At 41.1% G+C, this 20,565-nt stretch overlaps 1 protein-coding gene and 1 long non-coding RNA gene across 23 annotated transcripts in view; one reads left to right on the top strand and one right to left on the bottom strand.

Annotated features, from left to right (window-relative positions):
- The first annotated feature begins 3,552 nt into the window (after nt 1–3,552).
- LOC125616473 lies at nt 3,553–11,794 on the top strand. The gene is made up of 3 exons (XR_007347099.1): nt 3,553–4,183; nt 6,281–6,386; nt 11,662–11,794. It is a non-coding gene; the product is annotated as an uncharacterized LOC125616473 (long non-coding RNA).
- Kcnma1 (potassium calcium-activated channel subfamily M alpha 1) overlaps nt 5,437–20,565 on the bottom strand; it is an 888,761-nt gene continuing 873,632 nt past the window's right edge. For 8 of the 22 annotated variants that reach the window (XM_048801821.1, XM_048801798.1, XM_048801806.1 and 5 more), the window contains 2 exons: nt 20,353–20,381; nt 5,437–13,235 (listed from right to left, as the gene is read on the bottom strand). In XM_048801821.1, the coding sequence (XP_048657778.1) occupies nt 13,084–13,235; nt 20,353–20,381 (181 nt within the window). In that variant the 3' untranslated portion in view covers nt 5,437–13,083. Of the gene's footprint in view, nt 13,239–20,352; nt 20,382–20,565 lie in introns of all 22 variants that reach the window. The other 14 variants (XM_048801797.1, XM_048801804.1, XM_048801799.1 and 11 more) reach the window with 3 other exon arrangements.

Genomic DNA, 20,565 nt, shown 5'->3' with positions numbered 1-20,565 from the left:
GTCTGGGAAGTGGGTACTGGGGATTGAACCCAGGGACACTCTACCACTTAGCCACATCCTCAGCCCATTTATTTATAATTTTTGGAACACAGTCTCACTATGTTGCCCAGGCTGGCCTGAAATGTGATCTTGCATCATCCTCCTGAGTTGCTGGGTTTATAGGGGTTCACCACCATGCCTCCCCACTTAAAGGTTTTTAATAAAGAAAAAGCAAGTTGCAATTCATGCTTATAGTGTGAGCTCTTTAAATTTTGCCAAAAGGTTGTTAAACATTTTTCCTCATATTTTTACATATTTTCATATGTTAACATTAGTTTCAAATTTTAAAGAATAGAGAATATAGAGGAGTATAAATTGCTTACTTATCTTTTCACTGTTTTTGATGAGCATGTGCTACTTTTGACATTTTAAAGAGAAATTTAATAACAAAGAAGTGGATGGCTTTCAAATAAACCATGCTGGAAATTCAATAAGAAAAATATAAATGGTAAAATTCACTACAAAAAATGTGAAAATGTGTTTAACTTTGTCTATAATTTAAATTTTTAAATTTAAACGAAATATAAATGAAAATGAAATCAACTTTTCAGATTGGTCACTATTTGGTGTCCTATTGTATGGCCTTTCAAGATTCTTTGTTTGCATGATCTCCCATCCATATAATAAAAAAGATGCTTCCATCTCTAATCTAACATGGATACACTGGAATTCCTCAGAGTCCATGCAATATACACAATTAAATGCTTTTGCTGGGTGCAGTGGCTCACACCTGTAATCCCAGTGACTAGGAAGACTGAGGTAGGAGGATCACAATTCAAAGTCAGCCTCAGCAACTTAAGGAGGCCTAAGCAACTTAGTGAGACCTTATCTCAAAATAAAAAAATAAAAGGGCTGTGCATGAGACTCAGTGATTAAGTGCCCCTGGGTTTAATCCCTCAGTCCCTTGTACCAAAAAAAAAAAAAAATCTTTTCTAGTTATTATCTTAAGTGTGGTCATTGAATTCCATCTTGGCCAGTGATACCTGAAAGAGAAGTGTACAAGTGACTCTAGACAATGTTTCTTCTATAATATAAACAGGCCTCTGAGAGAAATCCTTCTCCGTTTTCATAGGACCTACTATGTCTACATGTGGCCACTGACGTAACTGTAGCCATCCTTCGGCATGGGCACAGACACTTCCAACATGATAAAACAGCAGAACACAAAAAGGGAAAGTACCTGGGCTCTTGGCAATGATGTTGAGCTGTGGAATCAGCCAAACTTATAACTAACTGCCCGTTGGACTTTTAATTCTCAAGGTCAACTTTTAGTAGGGCAAGAAAAGTATCCTAGATAATATACCATGTCAAAGAGAATGTGGAAAGCCAGAGGCTTAATGATGGTAGAATTATGATTTAAGGGACCATCTTTGGGGGATAACTTGGCGATACCAATACACTTGAAATGTTTTTAAAAAGTAACAGGGCAATTTCACAACTGGAAATCAATCTTATTATTTCTTTCACATTTGTACACAAATATATATGCACAGGATATTCACTGAAGCTGTAGGTAAAACAGTAGAACAGTGAAACAACCTAACTTTGGTAAGAGGAAAAAAAGTTAAACAAGTTACTTTCTACGAGGAATATTACGCAGCCCTTAGAAAGATCAATGGATAAATAAAAGTAATCTGCATATTATATTGTTATGAAAATCCATTTAGACTGCATGCAAAGTGTTATAAAGTGTGTAGCATGTCATGCTTGGGTTATTTATGCTTATACATATATAGTCCTTCTGGGAGGATAAAGAAACAATTAACTATGGTTGTCTCTAGAAAAGTGAGTTGAGTTTCTAAGTCAGAAATGAAAGGTGAGATTTACTTTTACCATTTATTTATTGCATAACTTTAAAAATGTATGTCATGGGTATGCATGATCTATTATAATGAATTAATTAATAGTTGTTAGGTAAAAGATCCTTGGATGGTATATCATTCCTTGGAAAGATACCTCAATTAAAAAAGACCCTACAAAACAAGATGAGGCCAGGTCCCAGGTGAGATTGGTAGGATGAGCCTGAGGAAGAGCACAGCCCCAGGCTCAGAGTCAGGTGGCTCAATCCCACAGACTCTTTTAGCAGGTGTGTAGAGGGTGCTGTGTTGGAGCTGGAGATGCGATTACAGGAAGAACGACTCATTGTAGAATTGAGGTCCAGACCTCAATAACTGTGGCCAACTCATAACAGTGAAGAAACTGTCACTATCTCATGCTTGCCTGCTGTATACAGGCCACATGGGACATGGGCAGCTCTGAGATGAAGAGCCCTGGGATAGTTTGTGGAAGACCTGGATTCCCATCCTAGTAAAGCCACTTACATCAGTGGAGTCTTGGACTGTTATTAATTTTCCTAAAAAGAAGTATCTTTAGCCTTTATCCTGATGATAAAAACCATGCATGTTTGATCAACATAAACCTGAACAAAACAGAAATGTATAACATAAACTGCTAAAGGCCCTCATAAGTCTCTAAACCTTTTCCCTCTGCTTTCTGCCTACCTTGATAATTACTGTTTAAAACTTGACTTTATTTCCCTCCAGATTTTAGTAAAGGTATAAATATACCTAATTGTTTAACTCAAATGGGATCCTATTAGATTTTATTTTCTCCCTATATGCAACATAGATCAAGAGTTAGCAAACCTTATTTTTTTGTAAAAAGTAAAATAGTAAATATTTTATGCTTTATAGGTTCTCTAGATTCTGTCACAATTCAACCCTGCTATTGCAGCAGGAAGTCAGCCACAAGCAATATGTAAATGAATGGGCATAGCTAGGTTTCAATAAAATTTAATTTAAAAAACAAGCAGGCAGCCTTTGGCCTTTCAGACAAAGTGTGCCAAACCCTGATGTACTTAGATCTACCTTGTCTTTTGTATTGGCTGCCTGGTACTCCGTGGGATAGATGAATCAATTCATGGCACTGACTCCCCATTGACAGATATTGAAGTTCATTTCCACTCAAATCTCTCTGTACCATGCGCAACTCCTCAGCTAGCAGGACTGGCTGGTGTCTCTCTCCTTTCCTTGTGAACAAGCTTGCAGCTTCCTGTGGGCACAGAAACTGTATGTCTTGTAGGCTGCATCTTATTTCACCATGTCCTGTGCTTTTACCAGCTGAGCTTAGCCATCCCATGGTAGTTTAAACATTTGGACTTTTATGCCATTGAATTAAACAGCATGTCAACCAAGAAATACAAGTACAAGAAAGAAGCTATTGATTCTACAAAAATTAAGTTATTTTTGGAAAGAGCTGATTAAGGCAAATTTCTTTTTAAAAAAATCTGTCAAATTAAGTCTGGGTCAGGATAATCATCACAGACTTGCTTACAGTGGGAAGAAGGGTGAAGGCCCACATCAGCCCTCTGGAAAGAGCCAGCCATGGAACCTGGCTGAGTCTGTGCTTAGGGACTGCCCTGTTCCCTCTGGGACTTTTCTGAAGCTGAACAGGGCTGGGGAGCTGCTTTCTCTCCCACAATGCCCTATGCTCCCATGTTGTCCAAACATCTTTTCCAGATCTTGGGTTTCCTTGTATCTCTGACTTTCAGCCGGCATTTTCAGAATGTGAAAGCTTGCCAAGCAGGGTATCCTATTTCTCCTGTCAAAGACCCAGTCCCAGCAACATTTAAAATAGTGCCTAGTTCATATTTGCATGTACAAGGCATTTCTGCATTGTTCCCTAGCATACTGTCTATTCTGTTCCCCCAGCGTTTTTCTCCCAGGCAGAATCTATCTTCTGTGACATTGCAAAGCAGTTAACATTGATTTTGGTGAATGGTCTACTTTGATTTTTACTACAGAGAGATTTTAGTACAAATTCACATATTTTGTTTTCTCAACAAATAGAAAAATATGTTCCCCACTCATTGTGCCGGGTTTGCCGAGCCTGCTATTTTGTAACTCGCTGTCTCATCTCTCTGTTTGCCTTCTCTGTCACTGTCAATCTTTCCCTAATACTTCATCGTTCATGCAGGCTCCTTCCTTGGAGCTGAATTTGGCAGTGGAGTTTGCCTAACTAATGGGGACCATATGTTCCACAATCACATTCCCCAACAACATTCAGTTTTGTTAGCAAATATTGGAGAAGGCAAGTGGAGAATCTGGAGCTCAAAGGACTGTCAGGAACTGGCACATTCTGACAGGTAAGCCTACATTTGCTGACCCCTGGGAGTGAGTTCTGGTTTGGGCTGTTATTGTCTTAGCTAGAAGGGAGGTTTTTTTTTTAAGTATTAATCAATTAAAGGATTGTTCTTCAAATAGCTAAGTGTCCCTCATGTCTTCCTGGTGGCATGCTGTACTTACTTCTATAGATCAGTTTTTCATACGGGACTAGTACCTACTCATCGTTGGTGCCATCCCTCCCCAGACTGGGGAGCAGGAGTCATGACATTACTTGTTAGCATATCCCCAGCTCCTAGTAGAGGATGTGAACATTAACAATTGCCTAATGAATCAATGAGACAATCTCTAGAAGACATTAAGTACCAATAGGTTCTATATTTAATATATTCTGATTTAGAGCTGAAGATCTAACTCATGGACCTCAACTTCAGCATTTAAGAGGTCTTTCCTCTTTTGCCTGGAAAAAAAGTGTCATCCACGGCCCTACTAGGGGTCAGACATGGTGACAGAGGCAGGGGTTTGGGAGTAATTGCGAAGGAAGGGGTGGTGTTTGGATCAAGCCAGCTACAGACAGTCCTGGGTTTTGACAAGCTAGAAGCAGGGGAAACCAACATTTCTTCTTTGTGAAGATGGCAGAAAAGGATAACTAGCTTGAGAGAAGGTGGCTGAGGTGAGACCGTCCTTGCTTCTCGAATATCTATCACATACTACCTCTTTCTTTATAGGCCTGCTTGTTGGAGGCTTCTGCAGCAGCATGGCACTAATGGTAGTAGCTCTTCGTCTCCCCCAGTCCCCCTCACATTCTTGAGCAGCACCAAGTCTTCTTGCAGTGGGGAAGGCAAGCCCATGACTACTGTCCTCCCACAAGATTGCCCTCATCAGTAAGGGTGTGGGGAAGAGAACAGAACAAGAACAACCCACAGGGAACCTAGGGACTTTGCCACCACCACACCCCATATCCGCACAGCCATGTGACTGCTATGAAGACACAAGAAACACTCCTTGTTTAGAACACAAATACATAAATTTTTAATCTGCGAAAAATACAAAAATGAAACCATGTACAAGTTATGTACAAACCCTTTTTACAAGACAAGAGAGTTATCACTGGTTGTTACAGATGACAGAGTTGGGCAGGTCATTTCAGAGCACCAGCATTTATTCTCTTCTCCAATTCCTGTTCAGTCATAGTAATTCATCATAACCACAATCATCATGCCAGCGATCAAAGTGTGAAAGACAGATGAATAAGCCACGCTCTTTTTCCTTAATGAACCTGGGGGCTGACCTCTGCTTATGTGCACCTTTTTTTTTCCTCCTTTGTCCCCTGAGAAAACTTGGAGTACAGGGTTTGGGGTTAAGTGGGGGGATGTTTCCTTTTGGCTTCTGGGTGGTGGGATGCGGGCCAGAAGCTTTAGGCAGGATGTGACTGTGCCACTTGGGAGCGGAACACTTTTAATTAGGATTTCCAGGCAGATCTTGCTTTATGTTTGAAATGTTGCAGTTCTGGTCAAACACGTGTTCAGTGCAAGGAAGGGGAGAGAAGGAGTCGCTCTGGGGCAGCAGGGCTCTGGTTTAGTGTAGAAGTGGGGCTTGGTCCCCCTTATTAGCAGGCCTCCTTTCCTTGCAACTGCCTTCTCACAGTGACCCTAAATCCCACGTGAGGGAAGCTCTGGGGTCTCTGGCAGGCGTGTGTGATGCATAGGGACATCTATCGTGGGGCCAGCAGTGCATCCTAAGGCAGGCCTTGGAGAGCTTTGGTGTCCCTTTCATCCCTGTTCTGCTGAAAAGCAAGGTAGAGGACAAGAGGAAACACAGAAGTCCTCAAGGGGATACATTTAAATTTTACCTAGAAATAAGGTCATTTTTCATATGGCCAAAACATCTCTCCTTATATTCCCAGTTCAGAAAAGCCATCAAAGCAAGATGATTGTAGCATTTGTCTTAACATCCCTAAAACTAAAGCTGCCAGTGTGCACTCTGCAAGGAGGGACGAGGAGCAACGAAGTGACATGAATAGGAGATGAAAGAAGGGCCACATCAAGATCACTCTGTTTTGAATCCTCCAGAAAAGAGTGCCAGCAACTGATGTGTCCTGTACTCCCTCCATTTCCAAGGTGTCCAGAGTAACCCAAAGTGGCCAGCTGTCTTTCCATCCAGACCAGGCTTTGTGCCAAGCTCTGGAGATAAAGACAAACAAGCAAAGGTGCTGCCTTCCTTCCAGTGAGTACTTTACATCTGAGTCACTATCTCCAATCCCCTCATCTCTGCGCTCATAAAAGACTCAGCCTCTCAGAATTTTTCTCTCTTGTTTCCTTTTCCCTGGTACTTGAGTACCAGATCTCTTATTCCAAGAACATCAATTTATTTTGCTCTTTTTAAGCCCCTGAAGTTATGGTTTCACCTCCCAAACAGTTCTACCAACTGATCTTCCAAACCTATACTTTCTCTTTTGGAGAATTCATCCAAGCTCCTTCTGTTTCGGACTCTGTAAGGACCTGGTTCCTACATCTATGAGGTCTGCTTCAACCTCTTCTCAGCTGCTCCTTCTCCACCCTCTGCTTATGGGGTCTTCCCTTATGAATGGCTCTCTGCCCCTTCTACTCTGGATGCATGCAGCACATTTCCCAGATGTCTGCATTGGGTCATTCCCCTTGCAGTCCTCTTTTCTTCTTTCTAGTCCTCTGCATGGCCCTGCCCTTAAGGTCTGAATGAAGCATTACTTTCACAAGGAACCTTTTCCTATAACCTATAGCCTGATACCAACACCCAGCCCTGCAACCCCAGCCAAGCATCCTCAGCCACTATGATCCATGACCATATTCACTGCTCACTATTTTCATATATTCAAAAAGTATTTATAGAACACCTGTTTTATGCAACATGCTCTTCTTCATATATGTGTGTCTTGTGTTCCTAGTTAGACAGGTGTGTTAGCTTTCTCTAAAAGTTTTACCAGACAATGAGCAATCGGTGGCTACTCAATAAATCTCCATTAGCTGTTACTGATTAACATCACCTGTACTACCATATACCAGATGGTCCTGTCTTTAGCCCTGCGATGCTGTCTCTCTACTGACCTAACTCCTAAGCCCTTCTTGCTGAACCACTTCAAACCATAGCACATCTCCCTTGTTCTAACTCCTGCTATTACTGTAAGGTGGTGCTGTCTCTAAAGGCTCTATGTGTTTCTGGTATAGGTTGGATTATAGGAGGACCTATACTGTACTCATCCCACTGTCCTGTCCCATTTCCTTTCCAAATATTTACTAAATGGTTACTGAGCAATGGCTACCTGATTACTTGGCAGTATGTTTTAATAACAGGAATCCATACCTGGCACTTCTAGACTAATAATCATGCTGTACAATTTTTTGATGGCCTATCTCATGTTCTTATATTATTAATGCCCAGAAAATAGTATAATTGGAAGATGTTTTTAAAAATATGTAAAAACCTACTCCTTCCCTTTAGTTTTTTTCATGGATCTGTGGCTGACATTCTAATAATTAAATAGTGCAGGACATCTGTGTTCATATGCCCCACAACAGAGAGCAGAGTGCGCACATGGTGAGTGATCAGTATGGATGCACATCCCTTAGGACTTCATGCTGCTGAGGGAATGCTGAGCCACAGAGTCCACACTTTCTCTGAGATATCCAGACATAACCAACATCTCAATTTTCAACCTAAACAATGCACAGGCTCTTTGTTTAAAACCTTTATTGGCTCTCTATGACTTTTAAAATAAACTCTAAACTTTTTAGTTTGGTCCTTGAACTACTTGTCCTTTCCATCAGGTCTCATTTTAGTTTTTAATTAGCTCCCCTACACACTTATCAGTGTGGACAAAGTAGTCTAGCTAGTGGTCTTGAAATCACATTCCTACCAATGCACTGTAGCTCATTAATCCTTCTCCGTGAAAAGTACTCATAATCTACATCTTTACAGTCCGGTTTCCTATTTTGCATTGAAATACCTCCAAAGCTCATCAAACATTATATTCCTTGCATTCTTCCAAGCCCACTGGTCAATGCAACCTTTTCTTCCCTTCAAATCCAAGCTCTAGCTCTTGGCAGCACTTGCATGCTCTTGGCTCAGGGTACCATAAAATACTGCCTGTACCTCTTTCATTTTGTTCTTTCTTCCCAGTTCTTTAATGTAAGTCCTGAGTTTCCCCTTTAGATAAAGAGTCACAGATCCATTTTCATGCTAAAATTAAGCAACAAAAGAGGAAGTTCTGTAAAGATAGTCTGACTCAGAATTCTTTCTCCAGTCTAGCCATGTGGGACTACAATATTGTGAAACCTTCAAGAATTGTGGGGCTCAAGGGGTTGCTAACTTTGAGCACATAAAGATTTAAACAAGTTCACTGAAAGAATGACAAAGTAGATTCTGTAGTCCATTGAGAAATAAAATTTTAAATTTCTCTGCATTGTCTTATTTTATGACTATAGTGAAATTATTCACTACTGGTACTACATGGGCAGCAAGTAATCAGGATGGACTCTACTTGAATAATCAGCATGGCCACACTAATACAGATCAGCTAGAAATCATTTCTAACTATGACTCTCTCATAAATAAAGTCAAAGGACCTTATCAGTTCCTTTAATGATGATGGGATTTAAATCTTGAATCATCTCTGGTGGGTAGAAGAAAAATGCTCTTTGGAAACACAGCATGAATAGAAGATGGGTAGGAAATCTGTTGTCAGGAAGTTTAAAAGTGAATTCTCTGTTTATTTTGCTTTCTAAAGAAAGTGGGTCAAGTCCTAATCAGTGAACACTTTTCAAGGGCCCTGGTGATTGGTGGCTTTATCATCATTACAAAAGCAACATATAGGAACAGAATAGAAAAGGACAGATTATGTACTGAAATTCAGTGTTCAAGCTGAACACATGTCAAGGTGGCTCACATCCCAATTTAATGAATAGTCTTTTTCTCTCTTTCTATCTTTCTTCCTCTTCTCAGTCTTTCATTCTTTCAGTGAGGTTCTCTTTGACAATTAAAATGATAGACCAAAATTACAAAGAGATATTTGGTATATTAATGAAAAAAATCAAATACAGAGGAAATTAAATGAGGAGTAAGACTGATTACTTCCTGAAGCCCAGATCTACATGGGAAAACATAAATAGGAATAATGTCAGGAATTGGAGGAGTCTCAAATCTCTAACTACATACTGGACATTGGAGGTGTGGGCTAGAGATGAGGGAATTAGTCAAAACTGGGCCTTGAACCAAGGGAAAGGGAAGGTAGGGATGAGATTGAGAATGCAACCCTAGAAACAGGCAGAACAATTGGATCAATGCAATTCAGGTGAATTTGAACTTATAATTTTGCATCTTGAATCTAACAGTCTTCCAAACTGAAAGCATAGGAATGAACCTGACCAGCCTATGTCCAGAGCAGAAAACATATACTATCTTCAGGTCAGGAATTCCACATGGGTGATATAGCTGGATGGACCATCCAACCCTGTACAACCCTGGACAAGATTGACTCCAAGGGGCTGCACAAGGACAGGCAGCCACTCCTATGATCCCACTCCTACTTTAGATCATGTTCTCTCAGATCCGAGAAGGACCTTGGAGCCATCTCTATGAATTACCTTCATTTTAAGGTCATTGAGATTTGAGAAGCTTAAAATACATTTTCAAAGTTCATAACTAGTTTTATGCAGATGTTACTCTTGAACCCTGAGACTATCAGTAGGACACATTTGCTTCCCACATGAAAATGTCCCTAATTTTATATGGATTCTCATTTGCCCCCTTTCTAACCCCAACCAAGCAGCTATAATTCTTTGTTTATTTGAAGTGTTCTTCCATCAATTTCTTTTTTTATAAAGTATGTCTTAAGATGTCATAACTCTTAGGAGGAAGGCACTCCTGAGTGTTCCCCAACATGCATTAGTCACACTCTTATTTAATGTGTTTTATATTGGTTCAAAACAATATTCTCAAATATAAAATAACTTAGAAAAATAATTATTCGCTCAATGATAAAGGTGATGCTGGTTCAGATGAACTTCTAGGTAGGTTTTTTGCCTTATAAACAGCCTGTTGGTGAGTCTGACTACCAAGAACCCAAGTTGTACTAGTTTGAGAAAATGGCTTTTCTGGAACCCTGGACTGGGATGGGAGATCAGATCCCTATAGCAAAGACTATGCCAAAGAAGATCACCACTGGCCTCAGGTGGATGTAGGTGGCAAGATAGTCTTTCACAGCACAGATGGATGAGGGCTCAGGGACAAAGAGCTCAACAGACATATAAATCAAGGTAATTCCTTGAGCACCCTAGGGATGCTATAGATTTTATTTTTGTTTCCATTTCACTTTCAACTTACCAGGTGCCAATTTTTGTCAAGGGGCCACTACCTATAGATTTTGCCCATACCTCTTTTTTAAAGAAATGCCTGCTTTTGCTTTCTGGCCCAGTGCAATTCATTATCCAAAGGTGAAACAGCATGAACTTATTGCTCTACATTAGAAGAAAATGTATTTCTACCACCTTGGTTTTGGAGGATGCTTGATGAACCAAGGAGCCCTTCACCATGGGAAGCTATTTTTGCCATTATGGGTTTTTTTGTTTTGTTTCGTTTCATTTTTAAAGTTTAGATTCAAATCTCTATACATAAGGGGACTTGACTTAGAGTGGAGTTTACACTTCTGTTTCCAGCCTTCCTAGGTATGAAGGGGCAGGGATGAGGGGATTACATGGAGCACTCTGCCCCATATTCCTCTAATAGAAGATTCTTTCAATGGTTACCCTTGCCTGCCAGAGGAGACCAATGAGCTACAGCACATTCAGAGGTGGTGATTAGGAACAAGAGTGAAATAGGGCCCACTACGGTTCATGAAGGAAAGAAGAGCGTGCACGTGCAAATGTACTAAGGTGATCCCATTGCAAAAATCATTATGTAAAAGAAGGCCTAGCTTTCAGGAAAGCTGTCAATTATCTAGCAGGGGATTGTCCCCAGGAACATGTTTGACTTCTGTTGGAAACCAGGAAATGTTTATAAGCCTGGATATAGTGTGTTGACATCATTTTAGTCTGCTGACTAGTGATTGATTATAAGTATTTTTTTAACAATCCAATTGGACGTACGTTATATTCACAATACTTTTATAGAACTAATTCTACGAAAGGTGACAACAGAGTAACCACAGTCTGACAAGTCACTGCAGGACGATGCCTACGACGTGGAAGCACAACTAGATTGGCTCTGCAGGGAGTGGACAGAGGTGGAAGCTCATTTTGCCTACATTGGTAATTGGAGTACTCAGTGGACATATGTTTTCATGTGATCTCATTGCTTTGCTCTGATCTGATTTGCACTACCATCCCTAGGTACCACAGGGTCATGACCTACAGAGTGAATGGAATAGATATCATGGGACTTTAAAGGAAATTTTGGTTATTTTGGTTAAGTGTCCACAGTTTACATTTTTAAGAAAATTAAAATCACTATCACATTCATGCTTCTCCAGAGACCCTGATGAGCATATGCAAGATGGATAATTTTGAAGTTGAGACACTTGCTGAGTTGTTGGAACAGAACAGTGGTGGTGGCATCTCGACACTGAGCATGCAAGTGACAGCAGAGCTCTGAGACATCATGATTGCATCTGATGGCTAGAAAAATCTTTGACCACCGTTTGCAGTGGCTGATACATTTTATTTCATTGCTGGTAATTTTCAAAGGCCTTTTTCTAACAGTCTATGTTAAGTGCATTTGTTGCTTTCCTTTTTGTTGTTATTTTAAAAATCATGTTAGCAAGTTTGTGTGTTTTGTCCTAGTAACTAAATCTGAAAAGCCAATAAATAGATTAAAATCTGGTCAAAAGTTGCCTCCTTGGTCATGGAATTTTTCTGGCTTTAAAAAAAAATACTCAATGAGAAAAATGAGTGCCTCTGAGTTTCTATTTTTGAAACTACTGCTCATTAGTGTTTACAAACTTTCAGGCTAAAAGCTCTGAGTCTTAGGGTGGGAAAGAAAGTTCACCAGCTGCACCCAAAGTTGAAATTACTTGCTCATGTGGTTTGGAAATATGAAATGAGAAGCAGAACAACACGTAGGAGTCCCCACTATTAGAACAACCAACAGAGCCATGTCTTGAGTGAATCTCAACTTCCACATCCCAGGCAGGCCCAACCTTCCCAGTATAATTGGCTGGCTAAATCTGATCTGGAAATCATAGAAGAGCTGGAAGAAGGTCTTCACTTTAGATATATGAACAGAGGGATGAGAAATACAGAAAGAAAACTAAAACTACAAAAATTTTACTTTCAATTGTGAAAATAAATAAGTTTCCATTTATTAAGAGCTGGTGTCAATGCAGATCCAAATACACACCCATCCAGGAGAGGAGCAGGTAGTTACCTGCCCTCTTTTGTCCTCTTTTCTGGATTTACTAAAATACATGTATACACTGTTGACCATTTTAAAATTGTTTTAATAATCCATTCCCTTTAATCATAATTAATGGTGGTAGTGACCATCATTCTCCTCAAAGAAAAAGAGAGAAAGAAGAGAAATAGGCATCAAGGAGTCTGGCCACTCATTCATTTTGATTTTGCATTGTTTTGATATAGGGAAAATATCTGACAATGGGGAAAAAAAGAAAAAAAATATATTTTCTTTCTAATAAATAAAAATAATTTAAAATACTAGAGGCTATACATGACTATTTTAGTATGTTCATTTATAAATGAAATCATTTTCTTTTCCAAAATACATGGAAGCAATATTCAAGGCAGACAAAGAGAAAGATCTTTCTACTTTATTTTCTTGCAATTCTTGCTTATCCTAACATCTCCACCAGTGAGTCAGCATGTAGGAGGAAGAAAAGTCACATCACCATTTATGAAGTTTGTCAGGCTTTAAAAAAATAGTTCTGGTCTCCTGGGAGTCAACATTCATCTTCAACTTCTCTGATTGGAGGAATCAAGCTGCTTGTGGATTTATATTGGTTGATCTGGTTAGCCATGTGGGTACTCATGGGCTTGATTTGAATGTTTCTGGGATAGGCATTATCCGGTTCATCTGTAAACCATTTCTTTTCTGCTAAAGGGCAAAATGGATAGAGAACAAGAAGGAGAAATGAGAAGCTTAATTAGTCCTAGGGTAAAGCTTTTGGAAAGTTCATTGAAAAATGCAAAAGATAATCAATAGAAGCTGCCAGTGAGTAATTGCTGAGAGAGAGAGTGCAGTGTAGGCAGGACCCCAAGACCTGAAACATACCTCTGCTTTCTGTAGCAGGTGAGGAACAAGATGTGCCACTGGGACTAGGAGGCACCATAGGTGGACCTCAGAGAATGAGGAGGGATTGGAAGATGAGCTCTGGTAATGTTCTCTGGAGTTACTTTAGTGGCCTGGAAAACTTCGGCGGGGAGGAGATGCTGCATATATCAGATATCATGTACAGACATCATGCCTGAGGAAAGATCTGTGCATCATCTATTGGACGGAGCAGAAGGATATCATCTCTGCTGCAGAGCAAATGATCTAGAATCTTCTGCAGCATTGCCTCTTCCCAGCCTTTTGTTTATAATAAGCCGACAGAAAGGCATATGCCAATTATACCCCTTCTGTTTCTTTTGCAGCCACCTTTAGGGTTCGCAAAGGAAGCCCACAGAATTTGCTGGCCAATGAGAGTGAAAAACCAGAATAGCAACCAGTGTTTTAAACAATATTTTGAGATAGCTTTTGTTTCAAGAATGTGAACTCTGTATTGGTATAAAGTTATGAAAAGGGTTCCAAGTGGCACCATCTTAACCAACTCTAATAATCCAAGCCATCAACAAGGGAGCTGGATGAAGTCTTGGCATCTAATTTCTGAGCACAGGAGTGGAGACTGCTGAGTCAGGGTGTTGGGGGCTGGGGTGAAAGGAAAAGTGGCCTAGCATCCTCTTAGCAGAGCCGTGCAATTTTCACAAAACTCCACTCTCACCCCTGCCTCTTTCTAGGATTGAAATATTCTGGGAAACTGGCCATGCGGATAGATAGGAAGGGACTGGTCCAATGGGACATTCTAACATGGGGGAATCTTATGCTTCATTTTAGTGGCTTAGGGAAAGGAAAGTAAAAGGGAAAAAGCTTTCAGGCACACTCACTGCTTTGGAGACAATGGCCTCTCCCATTTCCTCCTCTGCCTACAGAAAAATTCACAACTGCCTTCTCAGTGGTTCTGGTTCTGGACTAATATGTCAATAAAAATGGCTACTGGCTTGGCGTGTGTGTGTGTGTGTGTGCGCTTGACTGATAGTTTATAAATTAAGCATCTATGATCAGCTCATGGCCACTCTACTCACTTCTCCTTGGACAACACTCTTGGTATTTCCAGTGTGCTGAGCCCTGGCGGCCATCTCTGGAGCTGGGGTGTGCCTGGGTAAAAGCCTCACTCCCCTTTGTTCAACAGCTCAGTTTACCCCTCAGGACACTTGCTACCTCTTGCATCGTTCTCCCCACACCCCCCTCCTGCTCTGGCTCTCTCACCTATTATAATTAAGTTCACTTTGATTTGAACAGATTGGACGATAGGAATTCATAATGCTACATCCTCACAGTGAAGCTAACTGATTAAGTGCTTTAAATTATTCCCCCTGACAGAATGATAAAGTTACAATCTGTTCTGAGATGATCTACAGCTTGCCAGACTCCTACAGCTTCTTTCTACATTCATTTATCTTTTTGTCAAGCAGAGTTTTTTTTTTTTTTTCCTAAGCTTCAATTCCATAGATCTTTTAAAGTCATCAGCACATCTGAATTATTAATGAGGCTTTAGAGGCAAGACTCCTGATGGGCTGGTTAAAAAAGGTTGTATAGAAATCCAGGACTGTGTACACATCAAAATAATTTCAGCTCCATTTAAAAAACCATTTAGTTCAAGTGTGACATAGATGAACCATTATGCATTTGTGGAAACCAATTTTTTGTGATCTACGATTAAACTAACCTTTCAGAGAAGAGTAAAGTGTGATGGTTATCATGTTTTAAAAGCATTGCCAGGCCTCTGAAACAATTTCAAACTACGACTTTTTCAAACGGTTTATGTGTAAAGATGATGTTTGGAGTTGAGTCTGGTGTTTGTGCTCTGTTTTCCTGAGCTGCCGTTGGCTGTGGCTGTCCTGTTATGTGAAATGATTTTGTAAGGGGATTTAGTGCTAGGTTGGACATGCCAGGTCGGAAGAGTGAACTCTGCTGATGGAAATGAAGAGGTCTTTTGGGTGAAAGACCTAAGACAGCTGCAATTTGCTGAAATTTTTACAACTGCTGCAGAGAATAATTGTTCAGAATTTAGTCTTTACAGTTCAATTCAAAGATGGCATTTTGGCCTTTCACCGCAGAGAGAATATCAATTTCCGTCTGCTGCCTGCAAGAAAGAGAGCATTATTTCTCCATTTAAGCTTCTTCTCTCTTTCTTTTTAAATGTCTTGCCTAAAAATAAATAAATAAATAAAATATAAACAAAGTAGCCCCCGTGTTTGACCCTGCGGCCTCAGCACAAACAAGGGGCGATGTGAAAGCCCCTCCCAGTCAAGAGGTGAATTTCTCTATGCCTGAGAAACAGCTGTTTCATTGGGATGATTTTAGGATGTAAGAGAGAGAGAGTGTGTGTGTGTGTGTGTGTGTGTGTGTGTAGATTTGTGGTTAAAATGGATGCTGAGGAAATTGAATGTCTGGTGGCAAAGGTCCTTCATGAAGACATGCCTCCTCCCCCAGAAGAGCTTCAGAAGAACATGTGTGGAAGTGGGTGCCAGCTACTCGGCTTCAGTGGACAGTGCATTGAGTATGACAGTGATAGTTTGGCTTATTGAATCTTGCCTTCCAAAGAAGAAACTCTACCTACAGAATTGTCCACATGGAAGAGGACTAAGATGAGGAGTTCAAGTAAGGCCTGACATGGTCAAGAATAAATCCAAATCCCTGAGTTTTTCTCCACTCTCTGCCTTTTCCCATGTGCCAGGAAGATCCTTGAGTGCTTCCTTTCACCTCTGAGGGCAATTGACCTGGTTGTGAGGGCCACTTTATTGCCAGAAGAAAATAGTGCCATCTGTCCATAAGCTTCTTGATGATGGGATGGATGATGTCATCACTCTCAGTTCGATGTGTGACCTTCCAGGAACTTTCTCTCATAGGTGGTTAATGGAGTTAGGGAGGGAATTGCATCTCCTAGTTATTGCCAAGTGGACTGGCATAACAAAAATGAAGTTGGGACAATAACTGCTAAAATGTCAAGACCTTTGATGAAAAGATGCCTCAGAGGACACACGGTAATGGTCACCAACATGACCACTGGGAGAAGACACCTCTCCAGACTAGCTATTCCAGAAGCTGTTCACCATGGACACTCCATGAGGAGCTGGCAGGAAAAAGGTGTCAGGGAGCAGGTGAAAGTCAAGTGGACCTGGCTCTCACACGAGCTAGCTGCATGGCTCTGAACAAGTTATTGTGTTGTTTATCTCAGCATCATTTCTGTGCTGCAGAACAGGGTGGAAACTATAACCTTGCCAAAGTTATCATAAAGATCAATGGAACTGGTGTCCACAAAGCCCTCCCCACAGGCCCAGCTATGTGGTAAGTGAATGTGAGATGCTAAGGCTGGGAACATTTTCAAGAATGTTAGGGACATGTTATGACAGTGGCCAGCTTCACAGACTTTCGTGTCCTGCAGATTCTACACCTGTCCAGTAGTCTGGCAGCACCTCCGTCTGTGTTGAGGGAGAAGAGTGAACATGCTAATATGCATGAAGTCTAGAGAAGAGTGCCTGGCCCCTGGCAACCGCTGGGCATCAGCTTTTGGCATAAGGTTGGCACTAATGAGTACTGTCAGTGATGGAGGAGGAGATAAGGATGGGTTGTATCTTTTGGATGCAATTACAAATGAAGTCTTCAGCAGATAATCTGGGGTAGAGAAATATGGTGTGCAAATTGGGGTGCTAGCCTGATGAATGTGGCTGTGGCCACAGAGATGACACAGGAGGATTTGATGGGCAGCCATTTGGAAGGTGAAGGAGAGGAAGTGGTAACCTGTGTTATGTGGGAGTGTTCAGGGCTGTAACCCTTCTGAGGTTTCTCTGTCTTTGAAATATTGACTTTCCGGTGACAGACACTCTTCCCCTCCAGAGAGCCATCTGTACCTCCTATCACTAGTGTTATCCCTGAGATCACAGGGTTCAAAATAAGGTCAGGGCTTCCTACTGCCATACAACTTCATATCCACCAAGAACCAGAAGAGTGGGATATGGAGAGGAGGCTGAGCTGCTTGGGATAATACCAGCAGCAGAGAAAGACACAAGCTGCACAGTGAACCCTCTGCTGGCTCTGTGGGTTGTCAGCGCTGTGGGATTTAGCCTTTTCACAGAACTATTTCCCAAGGAAGACTGAAGAAAGAGGGAGACAATGACACAGCAAAGGCATTTGGAATAATTGGCCCTCTCCTTGGTGCACCACAAGCTGGGGTTTACAGAGCAAAGACATGGAAGGAAAAGATTCCATCTGGATGGAGATCACGGTGGAGAACTATAAGGGCTAACACGGCAATCCAAATTCAAGGGCAACGCTGTGCAGCTTCACAGTTCACACTGCTGACAGGCAGTCTGGTGCTCTTCCCCCGCCTACCTAACTGATGCCCCCGCCCAAATCCACCCCCCCACACACACACCTCCTTTCCTCTGCCTGGGCAGAACATGGCTATTTCACAGAGATGAAAAATTGTCTACCAAAAAGAGAGCATTTTCTGTTTATCTTATTTCTCTGCAATTGTCCATGATGACTCTATCTGTCTCTTTTAACTCACAGTCTAATTCTGCCATGCACTGAGCAGAGCCAACGGCCCCTTCCCAACTCTTCTCTCTGGCCCTTGGTCCGGTTGAAACCCTGAGGGCAGACCCTTCACTCTTTGCTCTCAGGTGGCAGGGAATAATCCCTCTCACCTGTGATGGTTGCAACGAATATGCCATTTCTGCCTGGGAGACAGTCAACCAGTTAGTGGCAGGTGCCCACAGCTACTTCTTTATCATGTTATGACAAAGCAGGGAGAGGCTGAAAGAAGCTGATGGAGAATTGATTTTTACCCTGTCTTGACTTCCACAGTCCCTGAAGTTTCTACACTCTCCCGTTTCTCCTTCAAGGAGCCTGTTGCTATAGGAACCTGGCAGGTTGATTTAATTGTCTCTATTGGGATGCAGACACCTTTAGGCTTTTCCCATGCTGAAGAAGAGCCAGTCAAAAGGTTTTTATGGTCATCTGGGATCTTGACAATGCTGCCAACAGGCACAGTCTGTCTTTCCATTCACTGAGCTTACAGGGTTGTTCCCTGTCTTGGAAGTCATACCCAGCTGGAGAAACTGACATGGGCAGAGAAGCATTGTGAAGCTCCTCCAGGCAATCCTTGTAATTTTTTTTAAAGATAAGCCAAGGGTACAGGCATAAGTTATAAAATAGTTAAAGGTATAAAAATCTTTAAGGTCAAATTATTTTCAAATACTTATTAAGCAGCTATTATAAGGTTCTGGGTCACAACATAAAATATTCAGAACAGAGTTTACAACTTCTCCCAGTTAGTGGTAGAAATTTATATGCATAAGAACACATTTGAACTGGTTTGGGGAAGGACCCTGTAGTAGTCGTAAGGGATGTTGATGGCTCTATGGTTCTCAGGGTGCTGAGGCTGACAAAGGTTCCCTGTGTCTCCTATTATACCAGCTTCCTTAACATTTTCCCTCTTTCAAAGAGTTAGTAAATTGGATTGAATGGCTCACACATTATTTTTCTTTTAGAATTGGACACATCATTGAGTTCCTAGATGTTGTTCTTTTATAATGCATATAATTTCCCTGCTAAGAACTCTTTCCCTTTCTACTCTTACCTATTTGTTTATTTATTTTGGTGAGGAGGGGTGAGGGGACAGGCATAATATGAGACACTCGTATGCCTCCTTCCTAAGTAAACAATGTTCTCCTGAGAGGAAGGGGAAGTTTGGGGACAAATGGAAAACAACGAAGGAGTCTTCACTCTAATAAAGTATAACAGAGAAATTTCAGCTAAAAAAGAAGAAGAAGAAGAAGAAGAAGAAGAAGAAGAAGAAGAAGAAGAAGAAGAGGAGGAGGAGAAAAAGAAGTAGAAGAAAAAGCAATCATGATCCCTTTTCCAACATCAAATATGTTATTATCAATATATGGTCATTTTTCAAGTATCTAACAGTGGGAATTGTGTGTCCAAAGTCCAAGGAAAACCCCCAAATTCCATCTCAGTCTGTTCCCATTCCAGTAATATCAATATCAACTCATCAGAGCTGCTGAAGAATTATACATGGGATACATTTTGCATTTACTTCTATCTGCCCAATTTCTGGTTGGAATTTAACACACCCAAAAGGCAGGTGGCAGGAGACTTGGGTAGTAGCGAGAATGAGTCATCAGCCCCAGTTAATGGGGTATGGGCTCTCGAATTGACCATACAGCTGACCAGTTTTAACTGTCATCGTATCTATCAAACATAAAGGAGAACAATGCTTTTGCCATTAATGACCCTCCTGGTTTAAATAAAAGGAGGAGAAAATATTAACAGAGAAGTAAGTTTGCCAAATGGAATAGCTGAGAATGTTTTCCAGAAAAGTTTATTCACTGGCATCATCATTCAATTTGGTAGTTTTTGCCAAGATAAACACAGAGATGTGAACAGACTGATGGGGGCTGGGTTAGGGTGGTGGTAATGGGGGGGGAGTGGAGGAAGCTGGGTGTCTCAATGGGAAAATGCTTTTGAACTTGGAGCAAGGTACCAAGGTGGGCAGGGAGGCCACGTGCAGATTCGAAGGCAAGCCAGATGGAGAGAGGTCCCCCCAAATTACCCAACCCCAAACCCAGTAACACCAAGACAAACTCTAAGGAATCTAGCCATAGCAGCCGCACAGCCTCATTGCGCTGAGCAATTAAGAAGGTGAAGGAAGAAAGTGAAGGAGGGGGAAAAGGGCTGGGGGGGGGAGGGGGTCAAAAGCAAAACAAAATAAATAAAACCACAAACAGAACAATATAAATAAAAATAAACAAACCAATAACAGAATAAAATTTGTAACTCCTTTTTTTTTTTTTAATTTCACAAAATTTTTCACAAGGACAACGTTATAGAAGAAAACCCCAGCAGTGGCTAGGTCATGCAGAACCATTAATTGTCATACCTTGGCCCATTCTATTCATCCTTGTTGCACTTTAGAGAGAGAAGTAAGCTATGTGAGTTTTACAATGCTTTTAAACTGTCATATTTCCTGTTGAGCACTTTAACTGGCACATTCTTATAGTTATAAATGTTCTGAGGGTGTAACTTTATAACCTCCTTTGCAAAGAATGCATGAAGAGTTCTTCATGATCCCAAACTAGGGGATATGTATATA

This window comes from Marmota marmota, unplaced genomic scaffold, assembly GCF_001458135.2.
Source record: "Marmota marmota marmota unplaced genomic scaffold, marMar, whole genome shotgun sequence".
In the NCBI taxonomy this organism is placed as follows: domain Eukaryota; kingdom Metazoa; phylum Chordata; class Mammalia; order Rodentia; family Sciuridae; genus Marmota; species Marmota marmota.
The sequence above is the reverse complement of the archived record's forward strand: the minus strand, read 5'-3'. Positions and strand labels throughout refer to the sequence as shown.